Raw genomic sequence first — 22,881 nt, 5'->3', positions numbered from 1 at the left:
ACTTAGAAGTCTTTGTGCAGTTCAATATTGAATTCCCGCTGATCTTCTTATTAATACAAATCTGAGAAAGAACTTGCAGGATATTAGAGCCGTATGTCATCCTAGTTGACAGCAGACCTCTGTGGGATTTCACAGGAATATAATGAAAACTGCATGAGGATTATAGACTCCTCAAACAGTCTTAAAGCGTTCCACTGCTCCCCCAAAATAAATCACGATCCGGGGAATACAGGCCTACATACTAACTAAAGGAAAATCAATATGCAGCTGCTCGGTTGCTCTGCTTAATCTGAGGGTGTAGAGCTACTGTCTAGTCTGTATTATTGACCAGCTGGTGGCGTTCCTTCCACACAGGGACCATGAATCACGATCTCTAGACCCATGTGGCAGATTTCCAGTAGCCATGCCGTGAAGTGCCAGCTAATCCCACCCTGAGCACCAGCAGTGTGCGTGCGTGCACATTGTGCGTCTGTGTGTGAGTGCATGTGTGTGAGTGAGTGAGTGCGTGAGTGCGTGCGTGCGTGCGTGTGTGTTGGAATGGTATAGCCCAGGGGTTCTCAAACTTTTTCATACCGCAACCCCATTTTATTTAGGATTTTTTTTGGGGACCCCACACTTAATGTATCACGTAATTTCAACGTGGAATTAAGGAATATCAAAATAAAAGCACACGTTGTTGAACTTGATCATGCATATTTATTAGGACATTTTATTACAGCACTATGTTATCAATACACATTTATAAAACAAGGCATATTTAGCCAGAATATGTTGCCAGAACAATAAAAAAAAGATTTTTATTTTTTTTAATTTGTATTATTATTTAAAATTTTTTGTACTTGCCAATAGTTTGAAAACCACTGGTATAGCCAATGAGAGGATAACCGGATCACCTGTCTGCCCCCTGAGTCAATGTGGGGGATTACAGTCACATTACACCAGATTACATCAGATTACGTTATGTAGACTCAACCACTGAAAAGGTTAATCAATTACCATTAGATTCTATAAAGCAGGAACAAACAAACTCCACAGCTCTTAATACAGCACTCGCCGTCAGTAGGCTATACTGTGTTGACACTATATTTAAGAAATGTACAAAAGTGCAGTGTAAAATGTGCACATTGTTCTTAAGTGAACAAGATCCTTGATCTCAAGACGTGTCACAAACCGTTTGTGTCAGTGATGCGTCAGCTGGCCTGGGTCCAGTAAACACTGTGGTGTCAGTGATGCGTCGGCTGGCCCGGGTCCAGTAAACACCGTGGTGTCAGTGATGCGTCGGCTGGCCCGGGTCCAGTAAGCACCGTGGTGTCAGTGATGTGCCGGCTGGCCCGGGTCCAGTAAACACTCTTGTGTAAAGCTATTATTAAAGCGACCCTGTTATCAGTCCACAGCCGCTCACGGTGGCATCACTTCACCCCCTCAAGTGTGCCTGGAGGAGGAGCAGGGGAGCAGAGCGGCCCTGGGGGCTGAAGACGGCCCACTCCTCCTCAGAGCGATTGCTTCTGGCAGGGAATCAGATAGAAGGAGAAAGTCATTTAACTCCATTGCACCTCCCCGCGAGCTGCAGGAGGCAGGCAGGAAGTCTCCACCGGGGTCAACAGGGAACTCAGTGGCTTTGATAACAAGAAATCCCATCTGTAATTCCCTCCTCTGCCCATCTCCTGTGTGAAATTCCACCTTGGACGAGGGATCTGCAAATGGTAAATGCGATGGCGGGGCGGTAGATGCCGCATAATTGCGTTTGGCGCTGCGAGATGACACGATGTTAAGGAGCAGGGACGCGAGGAAATGGAGGGGAAGCAAAAGGCATGTTCGTCAGTTTCGCTTCATTTCACACACAAAGCATCCCCTCCTCCACGTTTTTGTGTGTGTGTGTGTGTGTGTGTGTGTGTGTGTGTGTGTGTGTGTGTGTGTGTGTGTGTGTGTGTGTGTGAATGTGTGTGTGTGAATGTGTGTGTGTGTGTGTGTGTGCGTGTGTGTATGTATGTGTGTGTGTATATGTGTGTGTATATGTGTGTGTGTGTGTGTGTGTGTGTGTGTGTGAGTGTTTGTGTACGTGTGTATGTGTATATGTGTATGTGTGTGTGTATGTGTATATTGTATGTGTGTGTATGTGTGTGTGTGTGTGTGTGTGTGTGTGTGTGTGTGTGTGTGTGTGTGTGTGTGTGTGTACACAGCAGCTTAGCTCTTATGAATTATTCACCCCCCCCCAAGCATCAGTATATACCCAGAAGAAATCTTGCACAGTAGTAAAGTGCTAAATTATGAAACAATCGCTTCTCTATCCTCTGAATTAAGTAGAATGGCAGACTACAGCGACGGCCACCAGTGCAGTCTAGGGCAGTGGTCAAACCATGGGGTTGGGACTGTAACCACCTTGTTTCTAGGCAACAAGGAAAATGCGACTGTAGCTTGCCGATTTAAATTGTATTCGATTCGATTAAAATTTAATTGAATTAAAATTAAAAACACCAAGGCCCTCATTCATCAACGTGTGTGTAGAACATGTTCTATTTCCACACGTAAGCACAGAATTTAGAATGAGTGTACGCACAGGAAAGTCGGGATTCATCAACCGTGCGTACACAGGTCCTATGCTCCTCCGTGTTGATGAATACCACTTTGTTCTACCGTCAATGCTCGTGCATGATTATCCATATATGGTCATGAAAGTGAGGAAACACCCCCCATGGGATGTGAAATAATGGACTGACCCGAGCGGAACTCTGAGAAACTCCACGGAGATTGTTCACTGCTGTCGAACCAAGAAGACACTATCGCGTATTATGGGATAAATAAAAGGCGGATTTGTAAACGGTGATGTCAGATATCAACGGCTCCCTAAGACCATTGCTGCAATTCTGCCTGGACAGCTCAAAATACTAATAAAGACCGTTCGTTGACCACTGTTTGGCGTTGGTTGTGTGTCATTATAACCGTGCTGTAATATGAATGCCTTTATTAGTTGTGTTCGATTGGCTATATGATTTTTAGAGGCATCTATTTAGTTGTCGGCTAATAAAGACCGCGCTGGAATATGACTGCCTTTTCCCGTGTTGTTTGATTAATACCCAGGGATTAAAGTTCTCCTCAATTTTATTCCAAATCGCGATGGATCTCCCGTCAATTTTCTACCTGCTGCATATGATTTCTAGAGGCATACTACAATCTATTTTGATGTCAGTATTGGGTAGCCTATATAAACAATAATACGAGAGCATATACAAGAACAATGAATCTCACTGCATGTATGATGTAGCCTGCCTTTCAATACATGAACTTGAATTCCATCATGTCTGTGTGCGGGTCACTGCGGGAACTCACAAGGCTGTTGTCACAATGTAAATAAGAACGTGCACTGAAAAGTTACAGTATGTAGTTGGTTGATTATTTGTATGACAGTCAGTAAACCCTTGCAAAAAGTATCCGTTTTATTTAATGAATTGAAAACATTCAGCATCGCCTTCCTCCCGGCATGCAGCAACAACATGTATCAGGCAAATGCGCATCGCAACATTGACTTAGTGGAATCCCTTTCTATTCACATAACTGCATTTGTGATGGAGCTTTGACAGCTACAATAACAGTCTATTGCTCGATCCATCTCCAATATCACGATGGACCGTGCCGGTGGCAAAGACCCGAGGGTGGAGAGGATCTTGAATGAATTCCATCATCATATTTATATGTTGTGTGTCTGTCCACTATGTCTGTTACTTTGTTATTCCCTCCCCCTATCTATGTAAAGCGACCTTGGGTCTCTTGAAAGGCGCTATATAAAATGAAGCTATTATTATTATTGTTATTATTATCACATCTGAGCGGGAGCTCACAAATAGACTGTTAGTCTCAGTGAAGTTTCAACGGCGGTCATCTATTCTAACCAACAAATTGAAGTAGAAAGCATTTCGTGACCAATCTTATTTGGAAACATGAAACACAAAATAATTCGCTTTTTATTTGAAACAATATTTAATCACGTTTGGAGGTTGGTGTTTTGCGTCTGCCCCCCCGTGCCAAACAAGCAGGCCAACCTCTTGTTCGCGTGTGAGCCCGTTATAATTACACTACTGTCGCTATTTTATAATGAACTATAATGAATTACGGGTCATACAGAAGTTGAACACTAATGCACGGAAGCTTATTTCCGCCTTGAAACTAATGCAGAACTGAGGAGTGCTTATGCGTAGTAACGATATTCTACCACTGGGCGTCAGCTAAGTGTGCTCTGACCTGTGCGTAGACGTAAGCACGGAGTCAAGTTCAAGTTGAAATTGATGAATCCCACTCTTTGCTTAGAAATGATCGTACGCACAGGGTAAGCACAAATCTGTGCGTAGAACACGTTGATGAATGAGGGCCCAAGCCCCTTGCTCTATTTCTTTAATTAATTTAGTTGCAAAGCTGTTTCATGCATATACTGTAGATGCAGGACGACCTTAGTTGAATTATTAAGAATGATGTTCCTCCTCCTATATTATATTATACTATAATTTATATTATATTATATCGCTGACAGCAGCCGGAGAACTAATGGCAGCAGAACTGGAGAACTACTAGGAATGTCTGAGTGTGTCTGACTCTTACCTAAACTGGACGAACTACAATGTATAACGTATGACATATCATGCCAGTTAGGGTACCTATATATACTGCACCTGTGTATACTGTATACTTTACTTACTCATAGTATATATTCAGATTCTACGTTTTATTGACCATATTTATTATAATGTATAATATAACTGAAAGGGCATACAGACCCTCATCTGCACCTTTGATTACACTGCCTACTTGCTTATATTAATTATATTGTTTACACGGCTTATTTTTACTTTTCTACTATACTATAATTTTACTGTACTATAGTCTTCTACTATTACCACGCCCTGTGACTCCCCTCCCCATTACCTGTACCTCCCCTTTCCATTACCTGTGCCTCCCCTCCCCATTACCTGTACCTCCCCTCCCCATTACCTGTACCTCCCCTCCCCATTACCTGTACCTCCCCTCCCCATTACCTGTACCTCCCCTCCCCATTACCTGTACCTCCCCTTTCCATTACCTGTGCCTCCCCTCCCCATTACCTGTACCTCCCCTCCCCATTACCTGTACCTCCCCTCCCCATTACCTGTACCTCCCCTCCCCATTACCTGTGCCTCCCCTCTCCATTACCTGTACCTCCCCTCCCCATTACCTGTACCTCCCCTCCCCATTACCTGTACCTCCCCTCCCCATTACCTGTGCCTCCCCTCCCCATGACCTGTGCCTCCCCTCCCCATTACCTGTGCCTCCCCTCCCCATTACCTGTGCCTCCCCACCCCATTACCTGTGCCTCCCCTCCCCCTCCCCATGACCTGTGCCTCCCCTCCCCATTACCTGTGCCTCCCCTCCCCCTCCCCATGACCTGTGCCTCCCCTCCCCATTACCTGTACCTCCCCTCCCCATTACCTGTGCCTCCCCTCTCCATTACCTGTACCTCCCCTCCCCATTACCTGTACCTCCCCTCCCCATTACCTGTACCTCCCCTCCCCATTACCTGTGCCTCCCCTCCCCATGACCTGTGCCTCCCCTCCCCATTACCTGTGCCTCCCCTCCCCATTACCTGTGCCTCCCCACCCCATTACCTGTGCCTCCCCTCCCCCTCCCCATGACCTGTGCCTCCCCTCCCCATTACCTGTGCCTCCCCTCCCCCTCCCCATGACCTGTGCCTCCCCTCCCCATTACCTGTGCCTCCCCTCACCATTACCTGTGCCTCCCCTCCTCTCCCCCCTCATGCTGCCTGAATTTCCCCAAGGGGATCAATAAAGGAATATCTTATTATATTATATTATGCTATATTAAATTATACTATATTATATTATATTGTATTGTATTGTATTGTATTATATTCAAGAGTGAATAATACAAGTGGTGGTAGAGCCTCCACTGAAACAGATTAATCTTTGTTTTGTTGATAAAACAGATTCTAGTAGGGGTGTAACGGTACACAGAAGCCACAGAAGCCACTCCACTTACCCAACCCCCCTCCACCCCACCTACCCAACCTCCTCCAATGTACAGTTTCTTCGTCAAATGTATATACTCTCTTTTTTAGACTATTTTTGTATCACAAACAGTACTGTATTTGTAAATCTGATATGTCATAAATGTATAGATGTAGCAGTACTGTCTACCCGTATGTCATGTATGTCATATATGTTATGATGAATTTAAAATGGGGGACCCTGATGTAAACAAGACGAAAGTCTTTCTCTGGTCTGCATCCCCTTAACAATTGTGTGTATTGAGCTGTACTGTATTGTACGCATTCTGCAATCTGTTAATAACATTTTCAATCAATCAATCAATCAAACGGTTCGGTACGTACCTCGGTTTTGGGGTCACGGTTCGGTACAATAGGAAAAAAATATTTATAATAATAATAATAATTAAATATAATGATCTTTTATTAAGGTATACTTAGTTCCACCTAGGCTTGGCACGGTAGTCAGTGATACCAGTGTCATTCCGTGTTCAGGCATCCACTGAGTAAATTAATTGCCTACTGCCCCCACCAGCCCCCACCCCCACCGGTGTATGCTTTCAGTTTCTCTTCTAGAGTAGATTTAACTTCACGTGAGGCAGAGAAAGAAGACTCTAGAGAAGTGATGGACATGTTACACAACAATGGCAGAGGATTTATCAATATTTTGTATTTAAACACAGCAGCAGCTCGACAGGAGAGGAGCTCAGCAAAAATACGTTGTGCGTGAGTGAAAGTCGCGTGGAAGAAAGTCTGTGTGTGTGTTATTTGGCGAACAAGAAAATTATGAAAATGTTCAGTAATGACCCTGTTGTGTTACAAACATATTTTGGGAAGATTGAATTTGGAGTTTTGTATAAAATTCTGCACGAAAAAAAAAAAAAAAAGTTCTGCATGTGCGTTCCGTTAGTGGTTTTTAATGTACCGTTGCATTCGTTCGGTACACAACGCGTACTGAACCGAAGGCGTCTGAGAGCCTTTTCTATGGCCTCTGTGGCTCTGCACTCTGTTGCCGCAGAAGGATAAGATCCTTAGCCAAGTGAAGGATAATTTGTGAACAGAATACACTAACAATTTAGTACTCTTGACATAAAATGAACCCATATGGAAGTTGATAATAACGGAATGAAAATGTGGAACCCCCCCCCCCCGATTATACACAGGCATCCACAGCACACATCTTTTTTCTAGCCTTTTCTGTTTCGCTTGTGTACAACCACCTAGCATCCTAATTATCATTGAAATATATATGAATATACTAGGAGTGGGGCCATAGCACATACCTCAACAGTAAACCTCACATCCTCAACTGATACTATATCACTGCAGCCCAGATACTGTACATCTGCTGGGGGTTGATCTCCCCCCCCCCCTCCCCCCCCCCCCCCTCCCCCCCCCCCCCGCTGCTTCAGACGTGAGCCTGCCTCTTAGGCCTCTGCATATCCTGTCCGCTACCAGTCAGGCGCATTTATCCTGTCTGCTGCTCACCCATAATAACTGCATAAACGGACATGCACCCCTCTACCTACAGGAACTCATCACTCCACAATCCTCCACCCGTACCCTCAGATCTGCAGGTAGCTTGCTCCTTCGGGTCCCCAGTACCCGGCTCTGCATCATGGGTGACCAAGCCTTCTGCTCGGCTGCACCACGCCTGTGGAACAGCCTCCCCATCCAGTTGAGGGCACCACAGAGCCATGGGACTCTTTTAAAGCAGGCCTGAAAACCTAACCTGGAAGCGGTAGATGAAAATGAAATTATAGAAACTACTAATAAATGTAAAAACAAGACATCTACAGACAGTAATGAAATAGATATGAAAATAGTAAAAAATGTCATTATTGGGATTTCAAAACCACTCACGCACATCTGCAATTTATCATTCAAAACTGGTCGATTTCCGAATAAAATGAAAATAGCAAAAGTCATACCTCTGTTCAAGACTGGAGATAAACACCACTTCACAAATTATAGGCCTGTTTCTCTACTTCCTCAGTTTTCAAAAATATTAGAAAAACTCTTCAACAACAGATTAGATAAATTCATTGATAAACATAATTTACTCACCGATAGCCAGTATGGATTCAGAACACACCGGTCAACATCACTAGCGTTAATAGAACTCATTGAAAAAATCACAAATTCCATAGATCAAAAAAAACATGTAGCTGGAGTATTCATTGACCTAAAAAAAGCATTTGATACTATTAATCATGATATATTAATCAGGAAATTGGAGAGATATGGGATCAGGGGGGTAGTATTGGACTGGGTAAGAAGCTATCTAAATAAAAGACAACAATTTGTGACAATGAGAGATTATAAATCTGAATGTTTGGACATTGCTTGTGGTGTCCCCCAGGGGTCAGTGTTGGGTCCAAAACTGTTCATCTTGTACATTAACGAGATATGTAAAGTATCCAATATATTTAAATGTATTTTATTTGCGGATGACACTAATCTTTTTTTTTCTGGTGAGAATGTCCAGCAGCTTTTAGAGGTCATCACATCTGAAATGAAGAAATTGAAGGAATGGTTTGATAGAAACAAATTATCATTGAACTTGAGCAAAACTAAAATTATGTTGTTTGGAAACTGTAGATTGGATACTCAGGTACAAGTTAAAATAAATGTGATTATTGAAAGAGTTTATGAAAATAAATTCCTAGGTGTAATAATAGACCATAAAATCTGTTGGAAACCTCACATAAAACATGTCCAATCTAAACTCTCACGAAGCATTTCAGTCATGAGTAAAGTAAAGCACTTCCTGGATAGAAAATCACTCTACATTCTCTACTGTTCACTAGTTTTACCATATTTAAATTACTGTGCTGAAGTCTGGGGAAACAATTATAAGTCTACATTACAACCACTTTTTATACTCCAAAAAAGGGCCATAAGGATAGTTCACATTGCAGGTTATCGTGATCACACTAACATATTGTTTCTGGAGTCAAAGACATTGAAGTTAAATGATCTTGTGGAATTTAAAACGGCACAATTAATGTATAAAGCAAAAAGTCATGCACTTCCAAGAAACATTCAAGAATTGTTCTTTGATAGGGAGGGGGGTTATAATCTGAGGGGAGAACACAATTTAAAGGTGCTAAACGTACGCACTAACATGAGAAAACACTGCATCTCAATATGTGGAGTGAAACTGTGGAACAGTCTTAAGGTGGTGTTAAAGCAATGTCCAAACATGAGACAATTCAAACTGATGTATAAGGAAATTATGTTCACAAGGTACAGGGATGAAGAAGGGACTTGATATTCACAGGTGTTTACATTTTTATTTTGTTTCTATTTTATTTTATTTTATACATATATAGTTTTTTTTTTTTTTTTTTGCATATATATATATATATATATTTTTTTTTTTCTTTTCTTTTCTTTTCTTTTTTATGTTTAAAATAGTACACTCATTTGAGTAGTGGAAAAGGGGTAGGATTAAATAAGTGTATACTTCTTCCTACTCCTTTTCGAACATGCAGATTGAGTTGTTTTTCTTTTTTGTTATTGTTTGTTGTATTCATTGCATGTTCGAAATAAAGACTTCAAATCAAATCAAATCAAAAAGGCCTTTGATTGCTAGCTTTTTCTTTTCTTGTGATTTTCTTTTTTTCTTGTGCTGTTGTCTTTAATTTTCTGTTTATACTATGTTTTTAACTATGTTCTATTTAAAAAAAAATATTCTGTTTTATTTTATTATTATTAATAATAATAATTAAAAAAAAATTAACTATGTTTTAACCCTGTAGCACTTTGGGATCCTAGTGAATGAAAAGTGCAATACAAATAAAATGTATTATTAATTATTATTATCCACTTCAGCCAGCCACAAACAAGGCCACGGCAAGGGCTCCGAAGAGCACCGTCTGTCACTCAAAGGGTAGATCAACAGCCTCTGCATATAATCCGAAAGGCGGGTCTGAAATTGAGGTGAGCACCTCTGATCTGCAGAGAGCTGCGTGTCCTGAGCCGGATCATCGGCGGCACCAGGAGGTTCCATGGAAACATGCACACAGTGCTCCAGACTTAACCAATGACATGCATCAACAGATCCAACGGCATCAGCTAACGGAGCGGTGCCGTTTCATCTGACGCAAGTCCCGTCATCTTAAAACGCAGGGTGGTAGCCTGCAGCTCAGAGGAGCAGGGTATTTGCTCTGTTTGATAGCAAGTCAAACCAGTGTATAGTTTTATAAAGTCTAAAGTCTATAAAGTTGAGTTGGGTGGCTTCTTTTGTCAGGAAGGGGCGGATCCTTCTAACGTTGCTCAGGAGGAATCTGCAGGTTCTGGTTGTCGCTGCGATGTGAGCAGAGAAGTTCAACTGGTCGTCAAGGACAACACCAAGGTTCTTGACGGTCGGTGACGCGGTCACAGCTGCATTCTTGACTGTGATGGAAAGGTCGGTCAGGGGCAAGGATTTGGCCGGCAGGTGGAGCAATTCTGTTTTGCTTAGGTTCAGTTTGAGGTGGTTGGTCGTCATCCAGGCGGAGATGTCGGACAGACAGGCCGAGATCCGCTCAGAGACAGATCAATATAATAATAGCTTTACTACCTGTTTCACGTCATTGTTATTTGTCATAGAAAAATACAGAATACTTTATGAATGAAATGTTTTTTTCTGGCTAGACCTTCTACACCAGTCATCAGAGATTCTATCAGTCAGAGATTGTATTTGCCATGTATGGACGAATCCACATTGGAATACAGGTACAGAGCAAACACTGTCTACACTGTCTACACCCCCCCCCCTATGTTGGTTTTGATAACGGAACAATATGTTTGTGGTCATGTTACCTATGACCTGGAAATACTACTACCTGATCAATAACTATAAGCTGATCAATACAAGATATTTCCTACCTGATCAATATAATAGCTTTACTGCCTTTCAAGTTTGTTATTTGTCATAGTAAAATACAGAATAATTTATAATGCAATGTTTTTTTCTGTGATTCTAGACATTATATACCAGTCTAAATGTGTTATAACATGTTCGTTTATTTCACAGACCAGAGAAAGACTTTCGTCTTGTTTACATCAGGGTCCCCCATTTTCAATTCATAATAACATTCAATGACATTCAGATATATTATATCATGAAATTTCTGACATACATGACATACACGTATACAGTACTGTTACATTTGTGACATACAAGATATGCAAATATACAGTACAGTTAAACAGAGATCCTAACAGAAAATATATACATACGACTGGGAGGAAACTGTACATTAGGAGGGGGTGGGTGGGTGGGAGGGGGGGGGGGGGGGGTTGGACATTTACGGGGGCCATACAGATATAGATATATATCATGACATTTATGACAATACAAGATATGCAAATATACAGTACTGTTAAACAGAGATCCTAGCAGATAATATATACATACGAGGGGGAGGAAACTGTACATTAGGAGGGGGTGGGTGGGGGGGGGGCTTAAGTGAGTGGATGCTGTTGACCAGAGACCGCAAACATAGTGAGCTTGGGTTTTGCGTGGTACCAAGCCAGAAGGTTAAGGTCGTGCCAACCCTCCCACCTCCCTCCTTCCCTCTCTCTCCCTCTTTAAAAACAAGCCTAAGCTGGGAGGAGGTGGAGTGCCAGAGGCGACCTGGAGGCAGGTAGGCCAAACATATGGTTTGATTGATCTGATTGCCATGATGCTTCATGAATTCCTCCACACTCTGCAAATGAATAAACTAAATTAAATCACCACTTCCATTGAATTTTAAACCTTTTATTCAAACTGGTCAAATCTGACCAAATAGATATGAATAGATGAGACTATAACAAAACATTTAGTACTACAGGGTACTGCAAGGTAAGGTACTGAATATTGATATGATAGTGCAGGTAACTACATGGTACTGCAAGGTACTTGTTATGGTTTGTAACCGACCCCAATCGCACAACACAAGACAGGTATGATGGTTTGCCAAGAAACAGATATTTATTTAGAACAGGGAAAAGGGCACTGTCCCTTTAAGGGAGAAAACACAAAACACAGGAATATAATATGAGGGGAAGGTAAAGTGCCTTTAAGAGGCGGGCAGGAAAAGGGAACACTATGGGAAGGTAAGGGAACGCCTAAGGGAAGGTTAAGGGAACGCCTAGGGAACAGAGGAACAAGAGACTAGGAGAACTAGGGAAAAGGAACTAGGTGGAACTAGAAGGGGAGAACTTGGGACCAGGAACTAGGTGGAACTAGAAGGGGAGAACTAGGGGCAGAGGGGACTGAGGCCCGCGGAGGCGGGCTGGGGAACAGGGAGGAACTGGGGACAGAGAACCGCGGAGGCGGGCTGGGGACAGGGAGGAACTGGGGACTGGTGGGAAAACATCTGGGCCGCTCTGCAGAACAGAGGAGAGGGTTAATATTCAAAGGGAACAAACAGAGCAGATGCAGAACAGTCCAAATAACAAAGTAACAAAGTAAATACTATCTTCGTGTGAATAAACACACAGTGGGAGATGAAATGTCCAAAATAATATCCACGAGAGAACAAAACAGAGTGGGAGATGAAATGTCCAAACTAATAACTAAGTGAGAACTAAAGGAGGCAATACGCTGGGAGAGTGACATCACAATCTAAACTCACCCAGGCGTATGCGTAATGGTACAGGAAACGCAGCGGGAAGGGGGCAAGGGGCATTACGCTGAGTGAGTGACATCACAATCAAAACTCACCCAGGCGTATGCGTAAAGGTACAGGGACAGCAGCGGGAACGGGGGCAAGGGCACTACGCTGAGTGAGTGACATCACAATCAAAACTCACCCAGGCGTATGCGTAAAGGTACAGGGACAGCAGCGGGAACGGGGGCAAGGGCACTACGCTGAGTGAGTGACATCACAATCAAAACTCACCCAGGCGTATGCGTAATGGTAAGGGACAGCAGCGGGGCGAGGGCATCGCCACCGGGTGGCTGGCTGTCCGAGCCGAGGGACAGAGTGCTGGAACAGTGGCGGTGGCGAGGGTGTCGTCCACCGGGTAGCCGCTGTCGGAGCCGAGGAACAGAATGCTGGAACAGTGGCGGTGGCGAGGGTGTCGTCCACCGGGTAGCCGCTGTCGGAGCCGAGGAACAGAGTGCGCGCCACACCTTGGTGTGCGCGTCGGAACAGTGGCGGTGGCGAGGGTGTCGTCCACCGGGTAGCCGCTGTCGGAGCCGAGGAACAGAGTGCGCGCCACACCTTGGTGTGCGCGTCGGAACAGAGAGCTGGAACAGTGGCGGTGGCGAGGGTGTCGTCCACCGGGTAGCCGCTGTCGGAGCCGAGGAACAGAGTGCGCGCCACACCTTGGTGTGCGCGTCGGAACAGAGAGCTGGAACAGTGGCGGTGGCGAGGGTGTCGTCCACCGGGTAGCCGCTGTCGGAGCCGAGGAACAGAGTGGCGCGCCACACCTTGGTGTGCGCGTCGGAACAGAGAGACGCCTCGGGGTGCGTCTGCGAGGAGGAGTGTGCCAAGCACGAAGGTCTGGAAGATGCGCGTCGGCGCGCTGAGGTCTGGAGAGCGTGCCAAGCTCGAAGGTCTGGAAGATGCGCGTCTGTGCGCTGGTACGGAGGAGCGTGCCAAGCTCGAAGGTCTAGAAGATGCGCGTCAGTGCGCTGGTACGGAGGAGCGTGCCAAGCTCGAAGGTCTGGAAGATGCGCGTCTGTGCGCTGGTACGGAGGAGCGTGCCAAGCTCGAAGGTCTGAAGTGGAACACTGGAATACCTCCCGTAGAGGATTAGAGAGCGCAGTACAGTGTCTCCCTCCAGGCAAACGGCGGCAGGTGGCGAAGGCTTGAGCGCATCTGGCGCGCTGGTCTGGAGTGGAACACTGGAATACCTCCCGTAGAGAATTAGAGAGCGCAGTACAATGTCTCCCTCCAGGCAAACGGCGACAGGTGGCCAAAGCCCTTGAAGATGCGCGTTGCGCGCTGGTGACTGGAGAGCGTGCCAAGCCCGAGGGTCCGGGAGATGCGCGTTGGTCTAGATGTGCGTCAGGACGAACAGCTGCGCTGGGGTCTGCAGTGGAGCGCTGGGGTGCCTCCCGTGGAAGTTACAGGGAGCGCAGAACAGTCTCCTCCACAGGCTACGGCGACAGCAGACGAAGGCTGGAGCAAACATCTCAAGGCTGGAGAGATCCATCTTACAGCATTGGTAGACCAGAGGATCTCCCGAAAGAGTCTAGATGTTAGAGAATATGACTCAGCATGAATACAACACGACCCCACGCCGAAACGAGGGGAAGAGCCCTGGTATTTAAAGCCCACAGGGGAACTAATTAGCCTGCCACCACAGGTGCGAGAGGTAATTGATAATAGTCCAGGTGTGGCCACTGAGAGTAAACGAGAGTAAAGAACGAGAGGGTGGGGGCTAGAGAGAGTGAGTGAGAAGGGAATTTCTAACAGTAGGCTTTAAAGAAACAGAGAAAAGGTGGTGAGCAGCGGGCAAAACCTCACAGTACTAAATGGTATTTATTGATATGATAGTACAGGAAACTACATTGTAACTGAGGGGTTACAAAACCCTGACTGTATTAAAGATTGTGATAGATTAAACCACTGCTAGTTATCATTTTGCCAGAAAGTACAGTTAATTATGGCAGACACTCAGAATAATACGGCACAGTGACAAAGAAATATCATTTAGAATATTTATTATTATGCATCAATTATACAGAGTGGGAATTAAGGTCGCGCTTGTATGGCGAAGAATATGAATAAGTCAGTCAGTAGCAAAAGTCAGTTGGAATGAATAATTCCTACGATGGGGCACTAGACTAAACGCCGCCTGGCGTAGGATGGCAATATAGGGGGAAACGCTGGTACCGCTGGAGACAAGGGGTTTCCTCCCAGAGATGTAAGCTCTGGAGGAAGGAAGAATGTTCGGATACTCAGTCTGTTCAATTGAAGAAGAAGGGGGTTCTCGTATAGAATCCAGTCCTTGTAATCCAAAGGCTCAGCAACAAAGCAATAACTGTAATCCAATTGCCCGATAGCAATGACGATAGCCAGCTAGCTTCGGTCCACGAAGCCAGCCCGAAGTAGATCTTCAAGGTGGTTAAATCCAAACGACAGTGGGTATTAACGATGCTCTTCTCCAGGTAGTACGTTCCACAATCACTATAATCCAACCAATACTGGTTCTGCAATCGCCGCCGTCGGTTCCAATATGCACATGTCCAGTAGGTTCTACGACTAGGCCCTCCTCGTGTACTGGCACCAATGTATTTAGTCCACGCACACTGGCTAAGGTTCCACTAGCTACTAAACGAACGAACTGCTGGGTAATGCTGCACACGAACGAACTGCTGTTGGCACGATGCACAATAAATAACGACTCTTTACTTCACATTAAGCTAAGTCGAACTTGACGTTACTGCATTAACTCTGACACTTTTACTATTCACTTCGCACGTGGTTCTCAACACTCCGTTTAGACAAACTGTTTAACCGAACGAACGCACACTGCTGTTCGCACCTGCCGCGATATATATACTTAAGTGGCTTTCTAGTGCCAAACCTCAGTTCTCGTCTCGAATCAATGCGCCGTCTCCAGGCATGCTCCAACATGCCTGGGCTCGCCTTTGAACCTGACTTTAGGGGCGCGCCGTCTGGCGCCGAGAACGTTATCCAATGAGGAAAGTGAATATTACTAGGATTCAAACGCAGGCTTAAAGGGATATAAATTGTATATATAAATAATATACAAGGTATATAAAACAATAAACGTAGATTCTCAGCTTTTAATCTGGCCCTTCACAACATACATGGTAATACAGGGTACTAGCAAGTACTACAGGACACTACATGCTTAACACATTGGACGCCAGAGGGCGCTATGGGCATTGGGCCGTTGTGTGCCAGCGCTTTGTTCAATGAGGAGAATGCTGTGTTTGCAGTGCTGAAAACTATATTAAATATTATAGCTATGGATCTAATAACGTTGCCGATTGTCAGTGAGTTTCTTCCAGTCAACATGCAAAAAACAGATATGTTTTTCATCTGTACATTTCCGTTTTATACCGTGGTGAATATGAGTATAGTTTGGGTGATTCTGAGTAATCCCAGGAAAAGACGCGAAAACAGCCCTTTAGTGAAATCCACTTATCACGTTGTCATTTTTCACCTGATTATCGAATCATCCTGAAATCAATGCTAGATTATCGGTATTATCCTTCCTCATGCAAGCATGAAATGTGGTTTAGAGCGGGGCGCCCATCCGTGCTGTGATGATGACCAACGGGACACAGCACACACACATTCCACACAGACAGGATTCGATCGCGGGATCAAAATATCGGATCAACGCAAGATTGGATATATATAGTCCTTACCTTGTCTCTGGTGTAATGCAAAAAGAATAATCCAATTATCTGATCGCCATTCCAAGTACTGGTCGCGGTAGTCCGTCCCACGTTATCCGGCATTGCATATGAACGAGGGGGGGGGGGGCAGCCTAGTTGATGCATCGTTGTAAGCGCTTGTCTTGCCGGAGTATTTAAACCCCGCCCGCGCGGCTCAGCTCGGCCCAGAAAACAAACTACATCGTTTCAAATGGAGTGCAATAGCGGCCGCAAGGCGTTAGGCGGCGGTATTGACCGTCTGCAATCTCAGACACACCCAGAACAGCCTGCACAGGCTGCCCCGATGAATTATGAATGGCAATAGCGAATAAAAGAAATAACGATCATAACAACGGGTTAATTCGTTGTTGGCGCAGAAACGGTTAACAGGTAATTACAGGGCACTCAGAGGATGCTAATAAAGAGTTAACAGAGCCAAGCAAATACGGACAAAGTAGAAAGTACCATAAGCAATTGTATTTATATTTATTTATAATAAAACACTTAAAAGATACTTGTGCCCTAATGATAAGGATAAGCGATCAATTAATAATAATAATAATAATAATAATAATAATAATAATAATAATAATAATAATAATAATAATAATAATAAATTGGATTTAAAGAGAGAAGCGCCTTTCTCGAATTAGAGAGAAGCTATATAAAAGAAAGGGTAAAATATGAATATATATCTATAGTAACAACAGGAGAAATAAAACAAATTAAATAAAAAAGGAAGCAGGGTGCTCTCCAATTGGACGAAACAGTAACAAAAAACTAAACAAAAACAAAAGCAACGGGATCAGTAGCTTAACCTCTTAACACAATGGGGACGAACAACGGATTTATACGTGTTTCGATTCCACCCGTTGTGGACAGAAGCACGGATATATCCGTGGCAAGTTGTTTTGGCTTTTATTCCATTTTAATAACCTATTCAAGGTCGCCGAGCGGCACTGCAGATGTACCCTACTCTTTGAATTTGAGAAAGTGCAATACCAGCCAGATCCTCTTAGGGGCGCTATCGCGATAATGCAGTGTGCCCTGTGGCTGAACGGAGCATTCTTTTTTTTGACTTTCAATGGAGTTTTCAGTTGGCTGGATTCTGGATGTGCAGCATGTAGCTTGGATTACGTTTTGGATTGCGGATTTCACTATGCAATAAGGGGATTTATCATCGGCCAATGGACATATCGATCTACCAGATGGCGATCGATAACGGGGAAATGCTCGGGGGGATCCAACCGGCTCATGGTAAGATCTTTTTCACGTAAATTACAGCCCGATCGAGCCTTGTTATGATACGATACAATACGATCGGCCTATGTGGCTACTTAGACGAACACGGTTATTGGTAATCAATAATAAGAAACAACGTCCCCCGCCCCCCCCCCCCCCTTCATGCATACATGCTTGAGGATCGTGCCGATCATATGCAGTTTGAGTTTTAACTGTAGCATCTGTATAACGGAAATGCCATTGGATATAACGTTAATAGCTATTAGCCCTTTATCTCGCCTTCCAGGAAATATACTAGGCGCTATAAAATGAGAACGTATTGATGACATTTTTTTTTCTTTAATCCATTTTGAAGGGACGGTTTATGGTCCCAATTGACAATGAGAATGGACAGATAGCAATACTATAAAGTATAGATTTAGCTCTACAAACAGCCCCAAGTCTGTTTACATTTGCCGGTCCTCTAGAGATTTATTAGACGCATCCCAATGGCCCCGAATGTGTTAAGCCCGGAGCCCTATTTTCTGAAAATCTGCCTAAAATACATACCTAAGTAAATGGAATATTGATCCACTTTTACAAGGCCCATTTGCATGTTCGTGGTATCTAGGGACATCTATGGACCTCAGTGAATGTATTCCAGGTGTCAAAAATATTGTGTCTATTACTAGGCTTGCTTAAATTGTGATGAAACAAAGGAGAATATGAATTATGATTTTTCTTTGCATCTTTGACAGTGAGTAACACCATGCTAAAAATTACCAGACATGAAAAACTGCCACTGATCTCGTTCAGTACCTTCTTGAAATCACGTGTACAGAAAATCTAAGGAAATGAATAAAGGGAAGATGATTAAACAGAAGGTTTTGTAGATACAGTACTGAATTATCCCATCCGGACCAATGCAATTTGAATATTTATTATAGAATATAGAATAGCAGGCTTATAAATTACCTTATTATAGCCAATTGGCACATTTATGGATTGTGCCAAATCTTATCTTTCAAATGCCAGAGTTCAATTTAGATTCAGTATCACCAGGTGTGCATAAGAACAGATAATGAAATCTACTGTATGTGATCCAGAGTGACGCCATTTTGAAACTGATTTCAAATCTGATTGTTGCTAAATGCTCAAAATAGGGGAGACAAACTAACTGCGCTCCAATATATGCCAATAATGTTCGGTTTTGTGGTATATTATCTCGAGTAATAAGAGATATTACATTTTTTTATTCATAACCCATTTGCTTTTCTTGACCTAGAGGCCTCTCGGAAGTGTATTTCTGAAAAATTCCAATGCTCATCGAAAACTCTGGATGTCCATGGAATGATAATTATGATTGTGTAATGAAGAAACTCTGATTGTATGATTCTATGTGGCAAATACATACTCTGAATCTGAATCTGAAAATGGCCGCCAAAAAACTACAATTACCGACGGTCAATTTTTCAAAATGGCGGACAGAAAAACGAAAACTAAAATCGATCTAATAACACTTTAACCTATTGGTAAACTAACATATTGATGATAATATACATTATAACTGCTGTTGTGACATGGTTATGATGTTTATACTTGAATACGTTTGACAAAAAAAACTATAATTTTGTCAGACAGTCCGATTTATGACGTGATGTCATTTGCGGTCCGGTGCCGGACCGCACGGGCGGAAGAGGTTAAAAGAGTCAGGGGGGAAGGGGGTGGGCTACTTGGGAGCAGGGCCGTGTTGCATGAAGGCAAGTGTGAACAGGTGTGTTTTGAAGAGGTTGATGGTGTCAGAGCCTCGGATGGTGGGGTAGAGGGAGTTTCACAGCCTGGGGGCAGCTACAGAAAAAGCTCGGTCTGGTGCGGGGGATGGTGAGGAGGTCGGAGTTGGAGGTGCGGAGGCCTTGTGGAGTGTAGGGGTGGAGTAGGTCGGTCAGGTAGGAAGGAGCCAACCCGTGCAGGGATTTGTAGGTGAGGAGGATGATCTTGTAGGGGATTCAGTAGTTGATGGGGAGCCAGTGGAGTTTTCCCGTGCAGGGATTTGTAGGTGAGGAGGATCTTGTAGGGGATTCAGTAGTTGATGGGGAGCCAGTGGAGCCAGTGGAGCCAGTTTGGTGCGCGTGAGGACCCTCGCAGCTGAGTTTTGGACGTAGTGTAAACGATCCAGAACCTTCTTGGAGGCACCAAGAAGGATTCCGTTACAGTAGTCGAGACGGGAAGTGATGAAGGCATGAATAAGTGTTTTCGCTGACGTATCGGAGAGTGAAGGGCAGAGGCGGGAAATGGTTCTGAGGTGGAAAAAGGCGGACTTGGTGACAGACTTGACGTGAGGGTGAAATGAGAGGATTGAGTCCAGTATTATGCCCAGGTTCCTTACCTCTGTGGAGGGGCAGATGGAGTAGCCATCTATGGAGAGAACAAGGCAGTCGATCTTTTGGAGGAGGGCTGGGGAAGCTACAACTATTAGTTCAGTCTTCTTACTGTTGAGTTGGAGGAAGTTAGCGGTCATCCATGTTTTTATGTCCTGGAGGCAGGCAGTGAGGGAAGGGAGCAGATGGTTTGGTGTGGGGGTAAAGCTGCGTGTCGTCTACATAATAGTGGAAGTGGAGGCCATGTTTCCTTATGATCTCACAGAGTGGGAGGAGGTAGATGGTAAAATGGAGCGGACCTAGCACCGAACCATGGGGAACACCCTGGTGCTGGACCTGACCTGGACCCCAGAGGGAAACATAATAATAATAATGTAATGCAGGACCTGTTGCAGAGGTCTTTATTCGGCATGCAACGACACTCAATGTTTTTTAGCGGTACACACAGCGGTTAGTTTAGCACACACACCGGAACACACACGCATGCATTGTCTCTTTAGGATCGCCAATGCGATTCGTCTCTGCAATTAACCCATCCCGTCAACCTTCCCCCCCAAGGGCAGCCGGGAGAAAACAGACGTCAACGTGAGCCGCGCCAGGGGACCAATCCAAGTGCTCCTGTCCGTCTTCGTCAAGGACGCCACAGCGTTAGCGATCTGTTGTTGTGCATGTTTTTCCATTGGGTTTATCTTATCGGGGGGGAAACCCTTGCGAACATGGGGAGAACATGCAAACTCCACACAGAAAGGCCTGGGAGATACCCCACCTGGGTACCTGGCATCATGGAAACCTGATCCCCAAGCGGGAATCGAACCCTGGACCTTCTTGCTGTGAGGCGACAGTGTTAACCACTACACCACCGTGCCGCCTAAACCAGGATGCCAAGGACACTCTCCAGACGGTCTAGGAGGATTGAGTGGGAGATGGAGTCAAAAGCAGCTGAAAGGTCCAGGAGGATGAGGATGTTGCCAGCATCAGAAGCCATGAGGAGGTCATTTGTTGCCTTGATCAGAGCGGTCTCTGTGCTATGTTTAGCCCTGAACCCAGACTGGAGTGGTTCGAACAGGTCATGGTGTGCCATGTGACTCTGGAGCTGGGCGGCTACTGCACGCTCGAGGACCTTACTGAGGAAGGGGAGGTTAGAAATTGGGGGGAAGAGCGGCGGTTAGGTGGTCGAGCGGAGATTGCGTTCGTCACCAGCCCCGGAGCTGTGAGCTTGGTTCGCCTGTTCGAATCCAGCTCACAGCTCCGGGGTTGTCACCAGCTTGGCTGGCCGTCTGCACTGATACAATTGGCTGTATCAGAGGGTGGGAGAAGCTGGCGGGGTGGGTCCGGGTCGTTGTAAACAGCGACTCCTACAGTTCGGTCGGGGCGCCTGCTAAGCGCGGATTGGACGTGAGGGGGATAGTGTGGTCCTCCCACACGCTACGCCCTCTCAATGAGAATCCGCGCTGCCAGGTGAAAAGAAGCGGTGATTGGCTGGACGTGTGTCGGAGGAAGCACGTGGTAGCCTCCACTCTCCCAAATGATCTGACTGTGGGGGGTAAAGCGCAGCGACCAGGAAGGGACTGGGAATTGGCATACGACTAACATTGGGATGGGAGAAAATCGGAGGAAAATGGAGGGGGAAAAAGACCAATAAAAAAAAAAGAAAAATGGGGGGGAAGTTGTTGAGGTTGTCAGGGTCCAGACCCGGTTTCTTGAGAATTGGGGTGACTGCTGCCACCTTCAAGTCCGCAGGGACGGAGCCAGTGCACAGGGAGGAGTTGATGATGTCTACCATGAGAGGACCTTCACCAGGGTGGTGGGCATGGGGTCCAGAGAGCAGGTAGAGGGCTTAGAGCCTGACACCAACTCCATTATGGAGTCAGTGTCCACCAGGGAGAAGGATGAAAAGGAGTGTATTTAATTTTTTATTGTTGTTGAGGTTATGTGTTATATATGATTGCATGTAACTGCTTAACTGTTTCCACAAGAGGGCGCTATAGGCGCAAGGGGATGTAGCTATTGATGCTGACGTCAGATAAGAGGTATAAAAGGAGTCGTTACCTCCCCCTCGATCTCTTCCTCCGTCGCTCTCACAGAGAGAGGAGGTCTCATGGTGCATATGAATATGTGAATAAACCACGCCGATTAAAGGCTAATAAGAAGAACCTTGTCGTCATGGCCAAGTTATTGTTGCTCCACAGGTGACTCTGTCAACAGGTTATGGGCCCAGATCACGCAGGAGCGAAATAAGCAAGGGTAGCAAGTTTAGCTGAAGTATAGGTTAGGTTAGCACCGGGAGCACCGCGTGGCTAAGGCTAGGCTAACGGGAGCTAAAGCTACGCCTACCATCAAAAAGAGTAGGGATGCTCGATATTGGCTTTTTTACCGATACCGATATACCGATATCAACCGATACCGATATATGCAGGGTTTCCCCCCCCCAAAAATGGAATAATTTCAGGTAATTAACATTACATATCTCTTGTTGTGGAATTAACACAACATTATGCATACTTTTGACAATAAATTAAATCAGAATTTGTTCTTACTTGCTTGCCTGGGTAAATAAAGGTTATAGAAATGCCGATATCGGCCGATAATATCGGACATCCCTAAAAAAGAGGATGGCGACCAGAGGAAGGAGCAAATGGCCCTCGTTCAACGGAAGGGCAGAGGACTATGAGCTCTGGGAAGAGCGAATGTTGTGCTGTATGCACGGAGTGGGGCTGAAGAAAACCATCTTGACGGCCCCCACGGCAGCCGCGCAAGCCCTGGATACCAAGCAAAATGCCGACGCATACTGCGAGTTAGCACCACTGCTAGACGACACGAGCTTGGGGCTGATATTCCGCGACACGAAGGACAAAGGCAGAGAGAGCCTAAAAGTGTTGAGAGAACACTACATCGGAAGGGGAAGACCCCGGATC

At 44.9% G+C, this 22,881-nt stretch overlaps 1 protein-coding gene across 1 annotated transcript in view; it reads right to left on the bottom strand.

Annotated features, from left to right (window-relative positions):
- The window catches only part of LOC311229614 (uncharacterized protein), a gene marked incomplete at both ends in the record, with an annotated part of 77,179 nt that extends 57,176 nt beyond the window's left edge, over window positions 1-20,003 (bottom strand). The window contains one exon of the mRNA XM_084315690.1: window positions 19,975-20,003. Coding sequence (XP_084171816.1) covers window positions 19,975-20,003 — 29 coding nt within the window. The remainder of the gene's footprint in view (window positions 1-19,974) is intronic.
- Window positions 20,004-22,881: the final 2,878 nt, after the last annotated feature.

This window comes from Notolepis coatsorum (assembly GCF_963971535.1).
Source record: "Notolepis coatsorum genome assembly, chromosome: 6".
Lineage (NCBI taxonomy): Eukaryota > Metazoa > Chordata > Actinopteri > Aulopiformes > Paralepididae > Notolepis > Notolepis coatsorum.
The sequence above is the reverse complement of the archived record's forward strand: the minus strand, read 5'-3'. Positions and strand labels throughout refer to the sequence as shown.